General features: G+C 40.7%; 1 protein-coding gene across 12 annotated transcripts in view; it reads right to left on the bottom strand.

Annotated features, from left to right (window-relative positions):
• The window catches only part of osbpl8 (oxysterol binding protein-like 8), a 78,273-nt gene that overhangs the window by 5,494 nt on the left and 54,453 nt on the right, over window positions 1-18,326 (bottom strand). For 10 of the 12 annotated variants that reach the window (XM_019346993.2, XM_013274156.3, XM_019346994.2 and 7 more), the window contains 17 exons: window positions 11,460-11,533; window positions 10,156-10,236; window positions 8,627-8,728; window positions 8,246-8,449; window positions 6,731-6,815; window positions 5,302-5,467; window positions 4,976-5,201; window positions 4,219-4,403; window positions 3,933-4,014; window positions 3,742-3,840; window positions 3,508-3,604; window positions 3,295-3,393; window positions 2,995-3,092; window positions 2,212-2,301; window positions 1,712-1,848; window positions 1,241-1,426; window positions 516-669 (listed from right to left, as the gene is read on the bottom strand). In XM_019346993.2, the coding sequence (XP_019202538.1) occupies window positions 516-669; window positions 1,241-1,426; window positions 1,712-1,848; window positions 2,212-2,301; window positions 2,995-3,092; window positions 3,295-3,393; window positions 3,508-3,604; window positions 3,742-3,840; window positions 3,933-4,014; window positions 4,219-4,403; window positions 4,976-5,201; window positions 5,302-5,467; window positions 6,731-6,815; window positions 8,246-8,449; window positions 8,627-8,728; window positions 10,156-10,236; window positions 11,460-11,533 (2,165 nt within the window). The remainder of the gene's footprint in view (window positions 1-515; window positions 670-1,240; window positions 1,427-1,711; window positions 1,849-2,211; window positions 2,302-2,994; window positions 3,093-3,294; window positions 3,394-3,507; window positions 3,605-3,741; window positions 3,841-3,932; window positions 4,015-4,218; window positions 4,404-4,975; window positions 5,202-5,301; window positions 5,468-6,730; window positions 6,816-8,245; window positions 8,450-8,626; window positions 8,729-10,155; window positions 10,237-11,459; window positions 11,534-18,326) is intronic. The other 2 variants (XM_025899509.1, XM_025899514.1) reach the window with 1 other exon arrangement.

Raw genomic sequence — 18,326 nt, 5'->3', positions numbered from 1 at the left:
AAAACTGTAAACCTGGGCCCTGACAACCCAAAACAAAGAGCTAAAGAACAGTAAAAGTTCCAGTCTGAGCTCCAGCAGTGATGTTTGTTCATGTGGAAGAATTTAGTTGCTTTCTGTTGAACTTTTTAATACTATTCTGAAATTTCACAATGTGTGGAAGAGCCTGAAGCCAAACAATGTTTCCAAATACTGCTCATGTACTCCTTCATGCTGAACAATGCTCGTCTCTTCAGAGTGAACAAAGGAAGAATGCCTTGTCATCCAGTTACTACAGCATGCAGTTTGACAAGACCTTTCGTCGCATGGAGAGCGAACAGCAAGAAAGGTAAAAATAAAAGTGGTGGCACAAAGAAAAAAATCACAATAAAGTGGAGCAGTGGTGGCAGCACAGCAAAGACAACACAGAGAAGTCACAATGAAGGTGGTGCGCAGGGTGCTTTGTGATGCATGGATGGAAGATGGCTGAGGCGGCGAGAGGCTTTGCTTCACGGCGGTTTTCGATTTGGACAACCTACCTGGCATTTGCAATTGTCCCTCCGCGGCCCCTGGTTACTCAGACTAATAAGACTGCCAGAACGTACCATAGGGGTGCGGTGTCGGACCTTGGTCTGGATACAGCCGTCTTTCTCAAACTGGATCAGGTCATTGAGTGGATCCCAAGGCCTTGTGCTGAGGAAGAAAAGAGGATGATAGAGACAAAGAAACACAATAAAAATGAAAAAGAAGAGGGATAAATATAACTTTTCTGATATAAATACCACTCACAGTTTTCCTCTTTCTCATCTAGCATACTGTATCTTACACATACACAAAAATTTCTCATTATAACAGTAAACTGGACATCACCTACGCAATTATAGGGGGGCACCACTAGATGGCACCCTGCCACACTAAAAAGTTCTGAGACTGAGGCAGAAATTAAAATGTACCTTTAAAGGGAAATCTATTTAAAACCAGCTGACTGCAAATATGCTTGTAAAAGACTTCCGGAAGTGATGTCCAGTGTATATAAATGCTGCTTCCAATGACGCCAACAGAAGATGAACACATCAGAACACAAGTTTAAATGTTTTTTGTCATTTATACTACAGTTTCACCAGCTCTGTTTTGTCAGTATGCTCCCAGCAGAGGCATGAATGATGCTCATACCTCAGTGCTTTCTTATTTCCATTAAACACGCAGTTGAATTTAATGTGATTTCAAACCACACCCGCTTACGAGCAACAGAGGAGTCACTCACTCGGCATATTTGTAATGCCACTCTCCGGTGATGGGGTCCTGCTCGAACAGGGCAGGACTCCACTCCTCACATTTGGCTTTCCGCTCGCGCGCCGACTTCCTCTGAGCTTCCTCCAGTATGAACTTCTCGTTGGTGGCTTCGGTCTGGTCCTTGTTGTTGATGGCTCGTGTGACGTGTTGCCACAGTCTGCCGGATTGAGAAGGAAAAACAAAGCATTAATGAAAGACTAAAAGATAAGACGCTTTGTTTCAATCAGGACCACTACAGCCAAAACAAAGCTACAGTTCCATGTGCAGTAACATGGATTTGGCTGTATAGCTCTGATCCAGAAGCAGCAGCAATACTCCGGAAAAAGGGGTTGCAAAGTGGTTTGCAGAAGCAGCAAACCTTTGCACAATGTAGTAAGTGTATTTCAGATAATCTATTACATTTAACAGTCAATACTCTGATAATAGTCGAATCAAAGCTCACCTTTCTGACTCAAACTCTTCCTGCTCCTCTAGTGGGACGGTGCAACGAGTCAGTCGGCTCTGCCTCAGCTCCGTCGTGGGGTTCCAGAAAGTGTCTACTATCCCAGTCTTCTTATCATTAATGAAGATCTCACTATCCTGAGGGGGGAAAGTACAAAAAATTGCTTTTAACATGGTAGTTTTGAAACACTGACCAACTAACAGAGGGAAGGTTTTACTAAGAAGTTCATTTTTTCTGTAGGTACAAAGGCGTGTCTAGTTTGATATAATCTGCCAGTTTTTCTTAAACCAGAAGAAAACACAGCAACTTGTATTACTGGTTATATATTTCATTTCTATATAAGGAATTAATATTAGCAAAATGTCAACACATCAATCCAATAATGATTTTAAAGACACAATACAAGATATATATACAGATATATATACACATGTTGTATCTGTATCTGTGTTTTTTATGAAACAGGCAGTGATTACAGGAACACAGAGAATGCGTCTTACCCAGTGTCCTTCTAGTGTAGCTAACACCTCCTTTCCCAGCTTGATCTTTCCAGAGATTTGATTAACACAGTCACTGCTGCCCAGGAAAGGCTGCAGGAAAAACGGGAACAACAGGGTGGGAAATGGAGGAAAGAGAAGGAAGAGAAGGAAGAGGAGGCAGAGAGGAAGGGATGGGAGAGGAGAGGAGAAGAAATAGGAAAGGATATAAAGCAGTTTACTTGCTGGAGTTACTGTACGAGAAAAAGATCCTGTGACTCACTATTACTCATAGAGATTTTACTAATACAACCTCTTTTCATTGAAGACCAATTAAAAGAAAACAACACTGTAGAAACTGCCAATGGCAATCGCTTACATGTTTAAGGTACCAGAAGGTACACAAAACCCAAGGTTCTGTTTGCCTACTTTAGGGATATACAACTAGGGGGCAACAATTACAAATAAATAAATAAATAAATGGATTTCTTAAACTTTTACTATCTTTACAAATTTACTACCCTGTTTGCTTTATCATAAAAGTACCTGTCGCTAGTTGGTAAATGATGATGGTGCAAGGGGTGGTTGGAGGGGGTGGGATGTTTTTCAGGCAGGGTGGAGGAGATGTTCAGAAAAATCATGTGAGTCTGAGTTTTTTTCAAAGTCCTAAACAGTTACTACAAAATCTAGGACTTGACAAGCCTAAAGGCCTCCCCTTACACACTATTTACTACTATTAAATAAGTACTTTAGGTAAGTGTAGATAAGTATTTTTTAAGTATTTTAAAGTACAGAACAAAGTCATACCTTCAGTTTGAACTCCAGCTGTGCACTGTAGCCCGTTTTCTCACAAGCAATGGTGACATGACCACCCAGCTCCAGAGTCATAGTTCCATATAGGATACCTAGCAGATTGGTTTTATAAAAGAAAGCACAGATTACAGGTAAACTCAAACATATCTAAAATAGATCAGCACCTACAAAGCAAAGTTAATTTGGCAGGTTTTTGCGAGGCTAATGTCCTTTGGATGTCCAACAGAACAGTGATGTTAAAGCACTGTTCACACAGCATGAGTGACGTGTGAAAGGAAAAAGATTCACTCGAACCTTTACAGTGAGCGTAGGGCATGTTCATCACATAGTCCTCCCCTCGGTTGAGAAAAGTGAGGCGAGCCTCTCCGTCCAATATAGCCGACAGCGAGTTTCCTAAAACAATGAAACAGTACTGATAGTCAAAAGTAGATAATAGACTGAAGAGCTAAAATGGCAAAGTAATATTAGACCAGCATTAAACAGTGAGTGTGCTGTGTGTGTTTGTACCATAGAACTTGGACTTGGCGAGGATGCTTCCACTGAGGCAGAATCCATCCTTCCTGTTACTGACATAAAAGGCTGATACTGGAGGATGATGAGATACCTATAAAATAAATAATTTAAACTGTCAGTTATCAATTTACCCTGTCAACATTATCTGATATTTATTCCTCATATAGCCAAATTCAGTGTAACAGATGAGGTAGCTCAGGTAGCTCTCGGTAGCAGTATTGTTGTTACCTGTTCTGCAATGTAGAAGGTCTTGCTATTGGTCTTCTGATGGAGCCACATGCAGCGGAACGTCTCTCCAATAATGGGGTTGTAGGGCTTCTTCAACCCCTGTGGATTCAAAAGCACCATAAAACATGATTTTAGCGTCATGTACATACAAAACATGTGACCAACAGCTGATTCAGAAGAGCTATGCTGACCTTTGGCTTTTTGTAAAATCCAGAGATGTACCACTTTACCACCTTCTTCATCCGGTTATAGGCATTCTCTTCAATCGCAGCCCTGAGAATGAAGCAAAAGCTTAAACTGATGCTCCTCTATCACACACTCTTTTTTCTCTCTTTTGAAAGTCAAAGCCAGGCCAACTTGTTTACAGTCTAATGCCACTATCCTGCAGGCTGAAGTCCGATTACCATTGATTCACATCAAATTACTCCCGATTGATAAGCCTGTTTCACAAAGGTCAAAGTAAATGGGATGTCTTACTCTGAGAGGAAGTCTGCATGGAAGTAGTAATCAGAGAGTTTGTCCAGAAAGGATCTTGGCTCCAGGATAAAAGTGGGTAACACAACCTTGGACAGGTCCATGCCAGGTCGAACCTGCTTCAGCAGGGTCCAGATCAAAGACTTGTTCTCCTCTGATACGGTTTCTGTCTGAGCAGCTTCACCAGCCTGAGGACACAGTCATAAAACAGCAGACAGGTTAAGTAATTGCATGTGTCCTGTTGTAACATATATGACAAATTGCCACTTGCCACTTTTTTTTTTTAACTTTTATTAACGCCACTTTCAAATTTTTATTCTTGTCCACAAGCTTTAAAGTTCACATGGCTTTTTGTGCAAATGGTGCTTTCATTACCTCTTGAGTGTAAACATTTTGCCTCAGTCAGTGTTTAATTATTGAGTTGTCTCGTTTAGATTTCATCAGGATGGAAATCTGTGTTTTCACTTTCACACTTATCCTCACATCCCTCGCAGACACCCACGCACACTGCGATCAAAGCTCGTCCATGTTACAGGCTGAATAGCCCCTGCAGAGGAACATGCTAATTTCTCCTCATTATGTGAGAAACTTTATTAAAAACAAGCCTTCAGATGAAGTTTTAAAGATGAAAATGGCTGCTACAAATCCTAGGAGATTGTATCCTAGTGGTACAATCACATCTCATCTGCAATGCTTTTTCTTGTTGACGTTCAAAGGAGAGCAAAATTGCAGCCTCCCACCCCCACCCCCTGTTCTATACCTCTCCTAACTCCTCCTGGGACTGTTCCAGGTATGGGGTTTCACGCAGATGCTCATTTGGGTCCAGGTCAATGTACGAGTCATCCTGACGCTCTGAGGTGTCGCTGTCACTCTCCTCACTTTTCTCCAGCCCCTCTGGATCTGACTCCTCGTGGTCCTGCTCTCCTTCCCGATCTGACTTGTCCGAGTACAGGTCCGGGTCTTTCAAATGGTCGCTGTCATTGAACCTGTAAGACGCAGGGGAATATCATAGAAAGAATTTTTAAATCCCTAAAATCAGAAATAGCTGGGCTCTACAATCTAATGTAAATTACATTTCCTACTCACTGGAAACCGTGTATGTTGTGGGCTCTGAGGAGGCTGTAGAAATTAATGGAGTGTTCCCCACCAGTGCCTACAGTGCTCATGTCATCCTTCCCCTCACGGATCATGGTCCTCTTCAGCAGGCTGGAGCACTTCAGGGCCAGCTCCAAGGCATCCATCCAGCATCGGCCTGGAAACAGGAATTAAGCTGATAAACAAGATGCAGAAACCATTTTATGAATTATTGTTTTCATGAAATCTATTCATGGTGAATCACGAAAAACCCCTCACCACACATCAGAATCAACCCCGGATGAGTTTAAAAGGCTTTTTCACTTTGGAAGTCTTTCTAAAACAGGAGAGTTATTTCAGCACCATGGAGAGTGACCGAGTAGATGATGGAGAGGTTGGAATGGCTATTTCAGCACCATGGACAGAGACACAGAGGACACGTTTGCTTGCTGTATCTCCGAACAGCCTTCTATTTATTAAGTCTCCTTTTGTTTCATTTTCTCACATTTACACAGACATAAACTGAGATTCACATATACACACATCCGCCCTCATAACAAACAGCCATTCCAGCCTTTCCACATCCCAACTTATTTAACGTTCAACCCACAGTTAAAGTCTCCTATGTTGGTATTAAAGCAAACAGAGCATTTAACCATATTTCTTATTCCACCCTTGCTTCTTTATCACTACCTCGAATCTACATTACAAATTATTCTAACAGCCTGATTCAGATAATAAAGGTTAATGTACCTTTGATTAGATTGTGGCCAGAAACGCTAACATTGTTAGGCCACGATTGCCCGGTTCCTGTTTAAAGTGGGCCCATTATGCTTTTCCTTTCTGTCACATGTACACACATTTAAATGTTGTTTTATGTTAAACTTTTTAAATAACAAACTTAGTGTATGTACAAGAAATCACTGTTAGCCGAATAGAGTAAAAGGAATAAAATTCTGTCTACCAGCACACAAGCCTTTCTCACCTTTTGTTCAAATGTTCTATTTTAAGAAGAAAAAATGAAGAAAGGTGGCTCACAGGGCTCGAAGGCAAACAGCTACAGATACTTATTTCATACAGAGGACTGAGTAAGGGCCCGCACCTTGACCCAATATAAGATAAGTAATGATTCATTTGCACTGTGAGTCACACACATCTACTGTAGTTAAGACAAAAATAAATATGAGGCTGGAAATGAGCAGAACAGGTCTCTTTTATCAGCATGCCGGAGACAAAACATAGCAGATGATTTTTAAAACAAAGATGAAGATCAGTGCCTCTTCCAATGAGGGCCACTTACTGTCAGATCAAGTGCTATTCATCTGATACTAATACAGCTTTGTTTATGCCAATATTATGCAAACTGATAGTTTATCTCAATCACTCAACTCACTCACACAGCAGTCAGAGAAATGGCTTTAAATGACAGCGTGTCTCCTACCATCAGACTCAGAGGCAGCACGGAAAATGAGGTGGCTGCTGGGTAACGGCTGCGTGATGGAGCCAACTGCTTCTCCTTTAGGACCCTGATAACAATAAGACACAAAGAAAGGAAGGGAATGCACATTCACCTAGTTACTCAGTTTCTTGATCTGTGTTTTACTTCTTCTTTTAAAAAGTCTTTCATTGTGATTTCTTTATTTTATCTCAAGTTTTTTATATTTTCTCTTTTAGTTTGAAATCATTTCATGTGCAAACAGAAACAATCCAGCATTACAGATATGTAATTATGCAAATGAGAGAGCATAGAGGGCACAGAAACAGAACCGGTGAAGTGCTTATTTCAATAGTTGAGAGCAGGAATGATGTAATGCAAAACAAACTGGTAATTGTGATTCAAGGTTTTGTTTTTTTTACAATACAATCGAAAAACGAGGCTTGAAATGCGAGGTCAGCGATGAATACTAAATTACTGGAGTGGACCGAAAGCAGGACGAGCTGAAAATGGGGATAATGGAAAATGAGAACTGCCAAAATTGAAACAGGCTGGCTGGATGTATAATTTTCTCTGTGTGTGTCCTAAATGAAACAAAGACATGGCTTCATTATACAGTTAACATCCACATCTGTTTCACTATTGTAACTGCAGGGGACAAATGACTGTTTTTAACTTAAGGGCCCTTTCAGTCCTAATTATGTGTAAGAGTTTATTCGGTTTTGCTCATCAATGGACAGCAAGCAAAACTCTGTCTGCATAATAAACCAGTCTGGCTTTGCATTCATGATTACACTGTTATAAACAATGGGAAACAATTTCTAAGAAAATTAAGGCAAAACCAGCAGACACCGGTTTAAAAAAACACAAGTGTGCTGTAGTGGCACTGCTATGGTACCACTTTTTAAGGTAAAATGATCATACGCCTGCTGTTTGACATACTAAAAAGTAGCTTATAAACTCAGGTACCTGCAAATACCAGCAATTGATGACTAGCAAACAAACACATGCAGGCTTCTATGTAAAAATATATACTGAGAAAAATCATGTCATAATCAAATGCTATATGTCAACTGTTTTCATGGTGATTTTTTTCTGTTAACATTGAGTACATCACGGCAATTTTCACACAAATCACTGTAAACCTCCATAGGAAGCAGAATGCAGTCGGGGCCTAAGGGATGATTCCAAATGCAGCCATTTTTGAGCAAATAACTGTTTTGTAGCACTTTTGTTAACTGTGCACTCGCTGCATGCTTTAAACAAATTGTTACAATGTGTTTAATAGTGAACATGTGCTGTCGGTCTTGACTGCTGCACAATAACATTCAATATTTAGTGTTTACTATTATTTACACTTTATCACTGTGATAGTGTTGTGTTTATTATGTTGCTCTCTGTCTGTGTTTAGTTATTTGTTAGTTTTCTAAAGGTGTCTGAAAATCATAATCTAATTAAAAAGATGCTACATTAGGATCATTTACATAACTGACTTAATGCTTTTTAAAGGTACATTCTGACCTTGACAGCCCAGATGGACTGCTCCAGGGGGTGAAAGAGTTTGAAGCAGAAGCCGTCCTTCTTGGAGGGCCTCTCGATGAGCTCGCAGGCATTGAGCAGCACTGTTCCCACCCACTGCCCGTTTTTGTGAGTTTTGTAGATAAGCAGGACGCCTGGCTTCAGCACACACCACAGCTTGGTCCAGCTTTTCAGAGTGCCACGGATCTGCAGACAGTTGCAGAAAAAAGTCAGGTACTCAAAAACGCTACTAAAACCTGAAGGGATTCCTTTACTCCTTGTCTTACTGTTACAGCTGGGAACACTATTTTTCCTAATGCAAAAGTAATCTGTTATATTTTGCATATAGAGCACAAGGCAGACACTGAATGTGGGATGCGCCACCTTTAGCCAGTCGGCCATGACGATGACAGAAGGATCAGTGATGGTGCTGAGCAGCTCCTTGGTTGCCCTCTTCTTTTCTTCCCTGTAGTTCTTCTTCTGCACCTACAGGAAACACAGAGGGTGGGACAATGCAAAGACATCATTATGTGGACATGGCTTCTCACTGAATTCCATTTGGCAACAAAAAATATGAGTGAAATCACACTTCTCTGTGTCCCTGTCACATTAGCACCAGGGTGCCGTTTGACTGTTGAGTACACTCTTTTACATTTAATGGCTCCCTTTAAGCCTGCACATGTGCACGACACCACTGCACCACAGATTTAAAAATCTGTGTTTTATATACATCATCAGTTAACGTGTGGCCCAACATACACAATTTCCTGTTGTTGACCAAAAGAAAACATTTGTACCGACTGGATTTTGATTAAAACAAACAAACCAAAAAAAATGAAATTGATTAGAAATATTCGACGGAAAGAAATGAATTATTAGGGTCTAAACCAGGGGTGGGCAATCTCAGTCCACGAGGGCCGGTGTCCCTGCAGGTTTTAGATCTCACCTTGGGTCAACACACCTGAATCACATGATTAGTTCGTTACCAGGCCTCTGGAGAACTTCAGGACATGTTGAGGAGCTAATTTAGCCATTTAAATTAGCTGTGTTGGTTCGAGGATACATCTAAAACCTGCAGGGACACCGCCCCTCGTGGACTGAGATTGCCCACCCCTGGTCTAAAGCATCGTCTTAAAAGACTGATTCTAATTAGACAATGTATTTTTCCAATTAAATTAGTGCTGTAGTACACTACTGAGTAAAGAAAAAAAGACCAAGCATACATACTTCGAAATATGTTCACACAAAATTCAGTTCCAAGCAATAATTTAATTCCTAAAGCACTTTTGCAAAAGCAATGTTTTTTTGATTAAAGAAGCAATCCATCTGACTAACATCTACAGCTCAGCCTACAGGAAAGTAATCTGTTTCAAGAAATGAAAGCAACTACAGGTCGTTAAAGGTAGAGTTAGAGTTGCATCCACTGCATTTTCTAGTGTTGTGGATAACTGATATTCTGTGTGCCAGGACAGTCAACTAATCTCAAACCCATTGGCCTGTTGTGAGAACAGCTTTAAAATGTGGAAAAAGCGCCCATCAAATTAATGCAAGCTGTGGGAGTTGAAATGTATTTACATACAGCACCAGAGGTCTGCAAGACTATGCCTGCGGCAGGTGGACTAAAGTCAAGTTTGAAGGACAAAATCATCAACTTTGATTTTTTTCACCATTTTTGACTATACTGTGTCCTACTCACTCTGCCATTTGTTACATGACGAAAAGTATGCGCTTTTAACAAAAAACATGACCTCTAAGTTTGAATACAAACACTGTAAATCATCATGTTGACAAGCACTAGCGATTGAGCTATACGTAACACTCTCCATGAAAGAGCCTCATTAAGACTCATTATGCCTGCCCTTAGAATTAAGCTTCTGGATACGCAAGACTTAAGCTGCTTTGAGCTCACTTACCTTGAGGGACTCCTTTTTGGTGAGCTTCCCCCCAGACGCCGACACATCCTTGTCTGAACCATTGTACAGCTTTGTTTCAGACTGAGAACACAGGAGAGAAAAGGAAGGTCTTGGAGATGTCACATCAAGATCTTTATTCTTCATATTCATATGTAAATGAGAAAAATCTGTTCTTAAGCCACATGTTTGTTCATTGTAACGGTTAACACACCCTTGAAAGGTTGGAGGACTTCCAGTGGGGTCACCTTAAACACCCTTAGTAATAGTAATACTGGGAATCTGGGAATTTCTGTTCCAAGCAACTAAAAGAAAAATCCATAAAATGCCTAATGTAGTCTGTAAAGTGTAAAGGTAAATGTCAGCAAAGTGTTGCCTCTTAATGACAAATTGGTTACCTGAAATCACACAACCAACACAGTCTACTAAAACATGGGGACATTATTTGAGATTAGCAGATCGATCTTTTTCCGACCAAGCTCATGCGTTTCCATGGTAGAACCCGACTTAGCTCTGCTACTAGGATAAAGCTTAAAATTGCTGGTGTGTCTCTGCCAGATCCCGTCACATGCCAGCCGGAGCGACCTATAGTGGCCACACACACACACACACACACACACAAGCAGTGTGTGTGTGTCTAAAGGTGACAGGATGGAGGTTACGTGATTACGTAAGCATCAAAGCTAAAACCCTCCTTCCAAATCTTTTGTACTTTTCACAAACCTTCAGATTTATTTTGAGAGTACGACTCCTGTGAGGACTGCTGTAAACCACAGCTTGGGCTTGATTCTGCATCTGAACTAGTCATCTAAGACGTCATCTGGATGTTTTTGATACACACACACATTATTTTAACTCGTTTTCCTTCTGGCAAGCCTCTCTGTGAGAGATTCTTTTAATCTCTAAATTAACCATCATGCATGGATCATCATCTCTTCATACTTGTAATCATGAAAACAATTTCATAGTGTCTGTGCGGTGACTCAGAGGAAGCCTCGAGACACCCACGTTTGCACTGACATATTTGATGAGGACCTCGACAGATAAACTAGACGAGCCTCCACGCTGAGCTCGCTTGAAAGACGGGCCAAGTCCGAATTTTAGTTGATAAATGTTTGATGTTTTCCAGCGTATGTGATGTATGAGTCATCTCAATGTAGGCTCTCTCACGCCTTAGGCTAGACTCGGAAAAGGAAAGAAGATGTGTGATAATTCCCTTCTTCTCTGGTCTCATTACACACTGAAGCACCCCATCATTCCTTCTTAGCCTTTACAGCACATCAGCTCAGTGGAGTGAGTTTTCTTACCTTGCTCTTAGATATGGAATGAGAGTCCTCTTTCAAAGGCAGTGGCAAGAGGTCCTCCTTCCCTCTCTCGAAACCTGTAACCATAAAGAAAGTCCAAAGTTCATCTGGTTCCAGCAGGAAACAGATGAAACAGGGTCTTTTCTAACTGCAGATGGCAGCCAGAGTTCCACAGGGCCAATCAGTGGCCTCACACTGGTTTTCACCCCGAGAAGAGAACAGGCACTGTGAAGGGATGGGAATCAGTGGACACCTCCTTATTCTCTAATCCTGTTATTTTTAAAACACTATCCAGGCACACGAACGGTGGGCAAATGTGTGCTTGATTGCGGTCATGTGAATAGTATATTGAAAACTGCTCCAAATCTTATAAGGGGCTTCTGATTCACAACAAAGAACCAATCTAATAGTAAATACTGCCAATGCCTATCAAATCATTTTCATACAAATGATATGAAAATGTCAAAGTCACAATTATAGCCATGACGATAGTTTGCCCTTTACTATAGCTGGCTATGTTGTGATACAGAAATTCTGTAACAGACTTGCAGTCAGTCATCAACAATACGTTCAGTTCTAGTTGGCTTCACTCTGTACGGCATTTTCCAAATCTGTCATGTATGTGGTGCTGCTTCTTTTGGAGCATTGTTGGTGCAGCTATCTAACAAATAATATCACTTTCTTAGTGGTTAATATTCTAACAGTGTGTTCAATAAGTCTGTGCTTCAGTTCTGCTGGGTGCAGTTTTAGTATTTTAATGCTAAATATTATACACATAGAGTTTGACAATACTGACCGCGATTTGCCTAAAATTCCAGAATTTCGGAAATCTGTTTATGTGTAGTTATCCATTTACTCATTTACGTTCTGCCCGACTGCTCGGATCGGCTGGTGGATTATGGCATTCAAAAAATGTCCTGCCAACAGGACAAGCTGCACTCTGGTGGACAAACTATGCAACATCAACATTGATAACATGGAAGGCTGATACTCCCATCCTCTTCATTTATCAGCTGTATAAGCAAATAATAAGCCAATAATATCAGCCCGCTGATAAATGTGTTTGACTCTACTTAGTACAGTTATTTGTGTCTCACACTGCATGTCTACAGTTTACGGATGATTATAACCTGGCACTCAGCCCTCTCATCCCAGTCACCCGGTCACTTCTGGCTTCAAAGAAACAACAAGAAACGACAGCAGACAAAATGCTAACAGTGAAGCGTCAAAACAAGCTGTCATAAAACAATGTGTGAGTAACACAAATCTCTAAATACACTGATACAAATAAGTTTGGTTCAACTAATCAGTGGATGAATCAATTTAGAGACTGTATGTTCAGACAAAGTACTGATATCTAGTGTGTTAATGACATATCACAATACGAGGCATTAATCTTTATCCTCTATCCAGAATGTGCTTCTTATTCAAAAACAGATGTCTAAAACAAGTATTTGTTACACTGCTTGTTTTAGAAATCCCCACTAATCAACAAACTTGCCTTAGCTAATAATTATGAGTTACAGCTCTTTTTGCTCCCTTTTCCAGTTTTGTGACTTCTCTCACGGTGACGATTTCAAGTCCAAATGTCTGCCTTCCTAACTGGAATCCCATTACATAATGTCAGTCACAGGAGCACACTGTCCTTTGAAGCCACTGGAGGAAAGCCAGAGAAGCTGGATGGCAACAAGCTAGCACTGGTGACAAGAGCTTAATCTGAACTGAGCTCAAATCTGCAATAAATTAGCTGCTGAAAGGACTAAAAGGAGGTTCCCCGTTTCAGTCTTGGACAGTGTAGGTTTGAAAAGTGGACACAGAAAAAGTAGTAAGTTGTTGAAAGGAGTGCGAGTTGAATATAGCACTATTGTGTCTTAAACCTAAGCAGAAGGAAATTGTCTGTTTTTTAATTTCAGCTCTGCTTTAGCATTTCTAATCCTAATTACTGAGCCAGTTTCTAAACAATAACCCAAACCTCCGCAACAGATTCCCCACTAAGATCACTGCAGTGTGTGGCACACAAGGTCTCAAGGTGACAGTGAGCCTGTAAATATTTTATGCTTTCCTATCTTCAGGCCATCAGTATTCAGCTGTGAGAAGGAACAACTGCAGTTCTTCATTTCTAAGTGAGACATTCATCATGTGAATAGAAGTCAGATTCTATTTGAGCATCCATTCCCTTTAATAAAAAAAAAAAAAAAAAAAAAAAGTGGCCGCATGTCTTGCTGGTCCGAAACAGGACTGTATTCTTACTGCATGCCTCATAAGGTTTTTGTCAAACCCACTTTTTATCAGCCAGCTTTATTTGCTCTGTGTCTTCCATTTCCAGTAAAGCTGGTGCTTTTACGTGGACATAAAATACTCATGACAGCAGCAGCAGGCAAACTCTAAACCAGCATGTACCTTGAGATGGAACGTGCAAAATTTCCCTGCATAAATCATATCCATTCAACTTGATCTCCAGTTTTCTCCTGCATTAGAAATCCTGACTGAGAACCTGCAAACATGACAGCTTGTACTTGCCTTCTCTCTCAGCCTGTGGGCATGAACTGAAAACTAAACTACAAACATAAATCTTTTAGCTTATTTGTTTCGATCGGTGCAGTATCAGCTGAAGATGTAACTGAGAGGAAGATGGAAGATGATGAAAGAATAAAAGTGATTCAAATAGATTAAAGTTTGAATCAGGATGTTAGTCACTCAATTTGCAATCACTGATGAACAGAATCACCGTGGTCCACTGGGATGAAGTGCCTAATTTCAATTTAAGACACCTTAATGTGCCACTTCTCCACTCACACAACTGTGTCACCATGGAGCAGCAGCAAAAAGAAAGCAGAGAGAATGATTTCATTGTATTACGGCAGCTTGTTTAACGATTATGACTAATGACAAACTAAATATTAGAGGGAAAAGTGTGAAGTTTACTCCATTTTTACCTGAAAATCAGAGTTTCATTTTTGAAACTTGAGACTTTGAGTTAAAAAAGCAAAGATCAGCCGGAAAACAGTTGACATGCTTGTTACCATGTCACAAATATGACAGTGACACTGCTGACAGTCACTGTTTAATGACTAAGGTTAAAGTTCCCTCTTCCAGGCAGAGACCTGAGAGACTGCCCATCTGCTCATCTAAAATCAACACCTTCCAGTGTTTGTGTGTTTCTTCATTAATGTCATATCATGAGGGCACGGAGCGTTGTCTGTGACATGTCCTCTGCTTTTAATCTAGACAACCTCAGGAATAAAAACTCACCCTTGGGGGAAAGGTTTTGTAGCCTTTTGAAGGCAGGGAACCTACAATAGCCTTTTTAAAATAAACTCTGATGAGCTTTGTTTTAATATAAGACACTGCAAGAAGAAAAACCTCATGTACTTAAGTTTTTTTCTTTTATAAGATATTCATAACTTTTTCAAGCAGATTGCTTCAAAAGAGCTGATAAACAAAAGGACTACAAATGAGAAACATGTAGAAGTGATTACAGAAGTGAGATGCAAAGACAATAACATTTCAAAGGGATGCACATCGCTGAGCGTGTCAATTTGAAAAATCCCTGTTATGTATGTGGCTGGAAATCAGTGACTGTGTGTTTGTGTGTCTGGCTGAGAGTGTTGGACACACCACTGCAGACTGAAAGGAGCTCCAAAGATCTCACTGTGCATCAAACATCATAGACTGGAGAGATAAAGAGACAGAGCGAGTGAGAGAAAAGGGAATTAAACAGCAAAGAGACCAAGACAGAAAGAGCCGCGTCCTGCTAAATCCAAAGCCTTTACACTTTTCTAAAATCCCTTACTGAATGAAATGAGACTACATAACTAGAAGCACAGTGTACGTCAGACAGCAGACGCATTAGTAAAGGGTGAGCACGACAAAAACACAGTACTTTAACCTCCCTAGTTTTGTAGTTTGCTGTTTAAATGAGGCGTTACGTCAGCATTCTTTGAGATCCTCAAACATATAAAAAGTTGCTAAGAATTTGACATAAGCAAACCACTCATTATCAACTTACATCCATAGGGATACAGGCCTGACCCTGAAAAGTTCCCTTCACTTCTAAGAATCATCTGCAGTGTTGGTATTCAGCACCTCAACCTGGAGCTACACCTCTGTTTAATGCAACCCTGAAGCTGCTTCTCCCACCAGAAGATGTTTTTAATGCAAGCACTTGGATTCCTACAACGTCACATTCATTAAATCAAGTTCATTTATAGCTCATAAAACCAGATTGATCCAGGGGGTTAATCAATGCAGTCTCTAGGTTTCTTTAAAATCGGCTTACGCGCAGCTTTCTATGATGCTGCTCTATTATTCTGGTAGGAAATATGAATGCTGCCATGGCAACAGGTGAGCTAAGAACAACAAATTGAGGGGGGGGAAAAAAAGACTGTGAGCAGAGTGACTTTTCAATTTTAGGGAAGCAAATTGTCTGAGTGTTTGGTACTGTGGGAAACCTGCCATAGCAACAGCATCTCTATGGTACTGGTGACACGTCATAAAAAATTGAAAGACGTCTGGTTCACTGAAAGGGAAAGAAACACCAGCTGGAAAATGTCATGGATATTGTTTTGGTGTAATTTAGTATGTGTGGACAAATCTGTCAAGTAGCTCAAAGCAGTGCATGAATTCACCTAACTGGCAAGGTGCTTTCAGCTGCTCCCTTATTTCCCAAGGGGTCACCACAGCAGATGGATGCACAACTTTGATTTGGCACAGATTTTACTTCCTGACGCACTCCCATTTGTCCGAGCTTGGGACTGGGACTAGGAGCACACTAAGGCTGTGACCTCTTGAGGATTTCTTTCCTGATGTGTTAACCACTACAAATTTAATTTCGAATGCTCTCTGTTCCTCCATAAAGATGCTTTTGCTGCATGTAGCTGCAATTGCTTTGCTTTTCAGAAAACAAAAACACAACGAGGAGAGGTGAGGATGATATGCCGAACCAGCTAGCGTGGATTTGAATCACTCGATGTTTGCATTCATTCAGGTTGTGTTTGATGTTGACAGAAACTGTTTTATTCCCACAGTTACTGGACCACAGATGACATCGTTCAAATGTTTTCTTAGGCCAGGTCATCTTCCCCATGACAACTGAACTAATCCCTTCATGTTTCGAATTAGAGGAACTCCCGTTTAAACTAAAACAAATTAGCATAACTATGCATAGACACTGTAACGTGCCACTTCCTCTAGATAATCTGAAAAGAGTATCCTATCCACCATACAATGTGCTAGGTCATGCTGACCTCAAGATGAGCATCTAATTATGGACCACAGGCATGCGGCTTTTTCCACTCTCTTATTAGTTTTGCCAAAGACACGTTTCAACCTCTAAATCAATTTCCGCTGCACTCAATCTCTGACTACCGAGGAACTAAGGGCGTGCTCTCTCACTTAGTGATGGGCTGATGAACAATGCAACGTTTCAATACAAGGTTAGAGCATAAGGTGCAGCTGAGCCCAGGTCTCATTTGAATCTCCAGGCCTGGCTCGTGGACTTCAAACCTGCTTATTATGCAGCCTTAGCTTACCACTGCAAAAGCAGGCACATAAACCTCTGCGATGAAGCGGCCTGATCCACAGTGCTGTACTTTTATCCTGATGTGAGGAGACAACAGCATATTATCTTTTTAAAAAGGTTGGTATTTCAAACAGGATGTGTATGGATGACAGAAAGGGCATTAGGCTGGTTGTATTACCACAGCTGCTGTTTTTTGTCTCTGTCTATTTATATTTCACTTGAGCTTATGTACACTGGCAGATACTGGTACTGTTCCCCAGACAGCAGGTAATGATTTTTTGGCTTGTCAGCTGATACAGCGGGAGGAAGGTTTAGGCAGATCCAAATGTAGAACTCAGGATGGTGTCATGACTTCTAGCCTCTTGGGGGGGTGGCATTTTTCAAGGCTTCTGAAACAACCAGTGGATATCTGACCCAAGATTTCCTGTTCTACCCACTAGTCATTGTTTACAAATATAGATACATTAAAAAAAGTTAAGAAAAGTTGAAGGTTTTCTCTTAGTCACTTTTAAGAGAGTATAGCTTCAGTTTCAATGAGTCTATCACCCCTTTTTAAGGTCGTGTTCTTTTCCGCTTCTGGGAAACTTCCAGAGTACCAGCTATTTTTATGCTTGCCATGCATGCTGGGTCCCTCCCAGTCTGCTTCTGTAATTTTGTTTCAATTAGTGGAAGAGGACACAAAATTAAAAGTATTCTGCAGATCTTCTTCCTCGCCTGAAAGCTCAGGCACCGTGGACACCTCCACTTATAACTGCTGCTTGGTGACCCTGCCTTCATCACCGCAGCTAACTATTTGTTTTAGCACCTGTTGTGTCTCACAAACACTTTGATATAGTGTAAAGACAAAGCAGAGAAGCAAAATCTTCTATTTGACAGATTGAAACAATAAAAAAACAAAAACTGTGGCCAATAAAAAAAGAAAGAATATTAATTAGTAATTTCGCCCTTATTGGTTTTGTTAAACAAAGTGTTTGTCATTGAAGTGGTACGGCTGCTCCTAGAAATGAAAATATAGAGCCCCAACCTCAAAAGGAAGTGAAACAACTAAAATCACCAAGTCAGCTGGCAAGCATATGTTTCAGTGTACAAGGAATAACCCACAAGGAAAAATGCTGTCTCAGAGGGTCATGTCAACTGGCATTTGGAAGAATGTGGTGTAAAAAAACAAAACAAAACACCCCCCCCCCCCCCCCCCAAAAAAAAAACATGTATTAAGAGATTGTCAAAAACACAGAAAATGAATGAGTCTACCCGTCTGCACCAGCTGTCTCCTGCAGTGTCTCCTAAAGCCAGCGCCTGTGAGCAGAATGTCTAAAATAAAGATGAATGGAGCTAAGGCTGGGAGGTGA

The sequence above is a fragment of the Oreochromis niloticus genome, linkage group LG17 (assembly GCF_001858045.2).
Source record: "Oreochromis niloticus isolate F11D_XX linkage group LG17, O_niloticus_UMD_NMBU, whole genome shotgun sequence".
Classification (NCBI taxonomy): domain Eukaryota; kingdom Metazoa; phylum Chordata; class Actinopteri; order Cichliformes; family Cichlidae; genus Oreochromis; species Oreochromis niloticus.
Note: the sequence above shows the minus strand (reverse complement) of the source record. Positions and strands in the feature narration are given on the sequence as shown.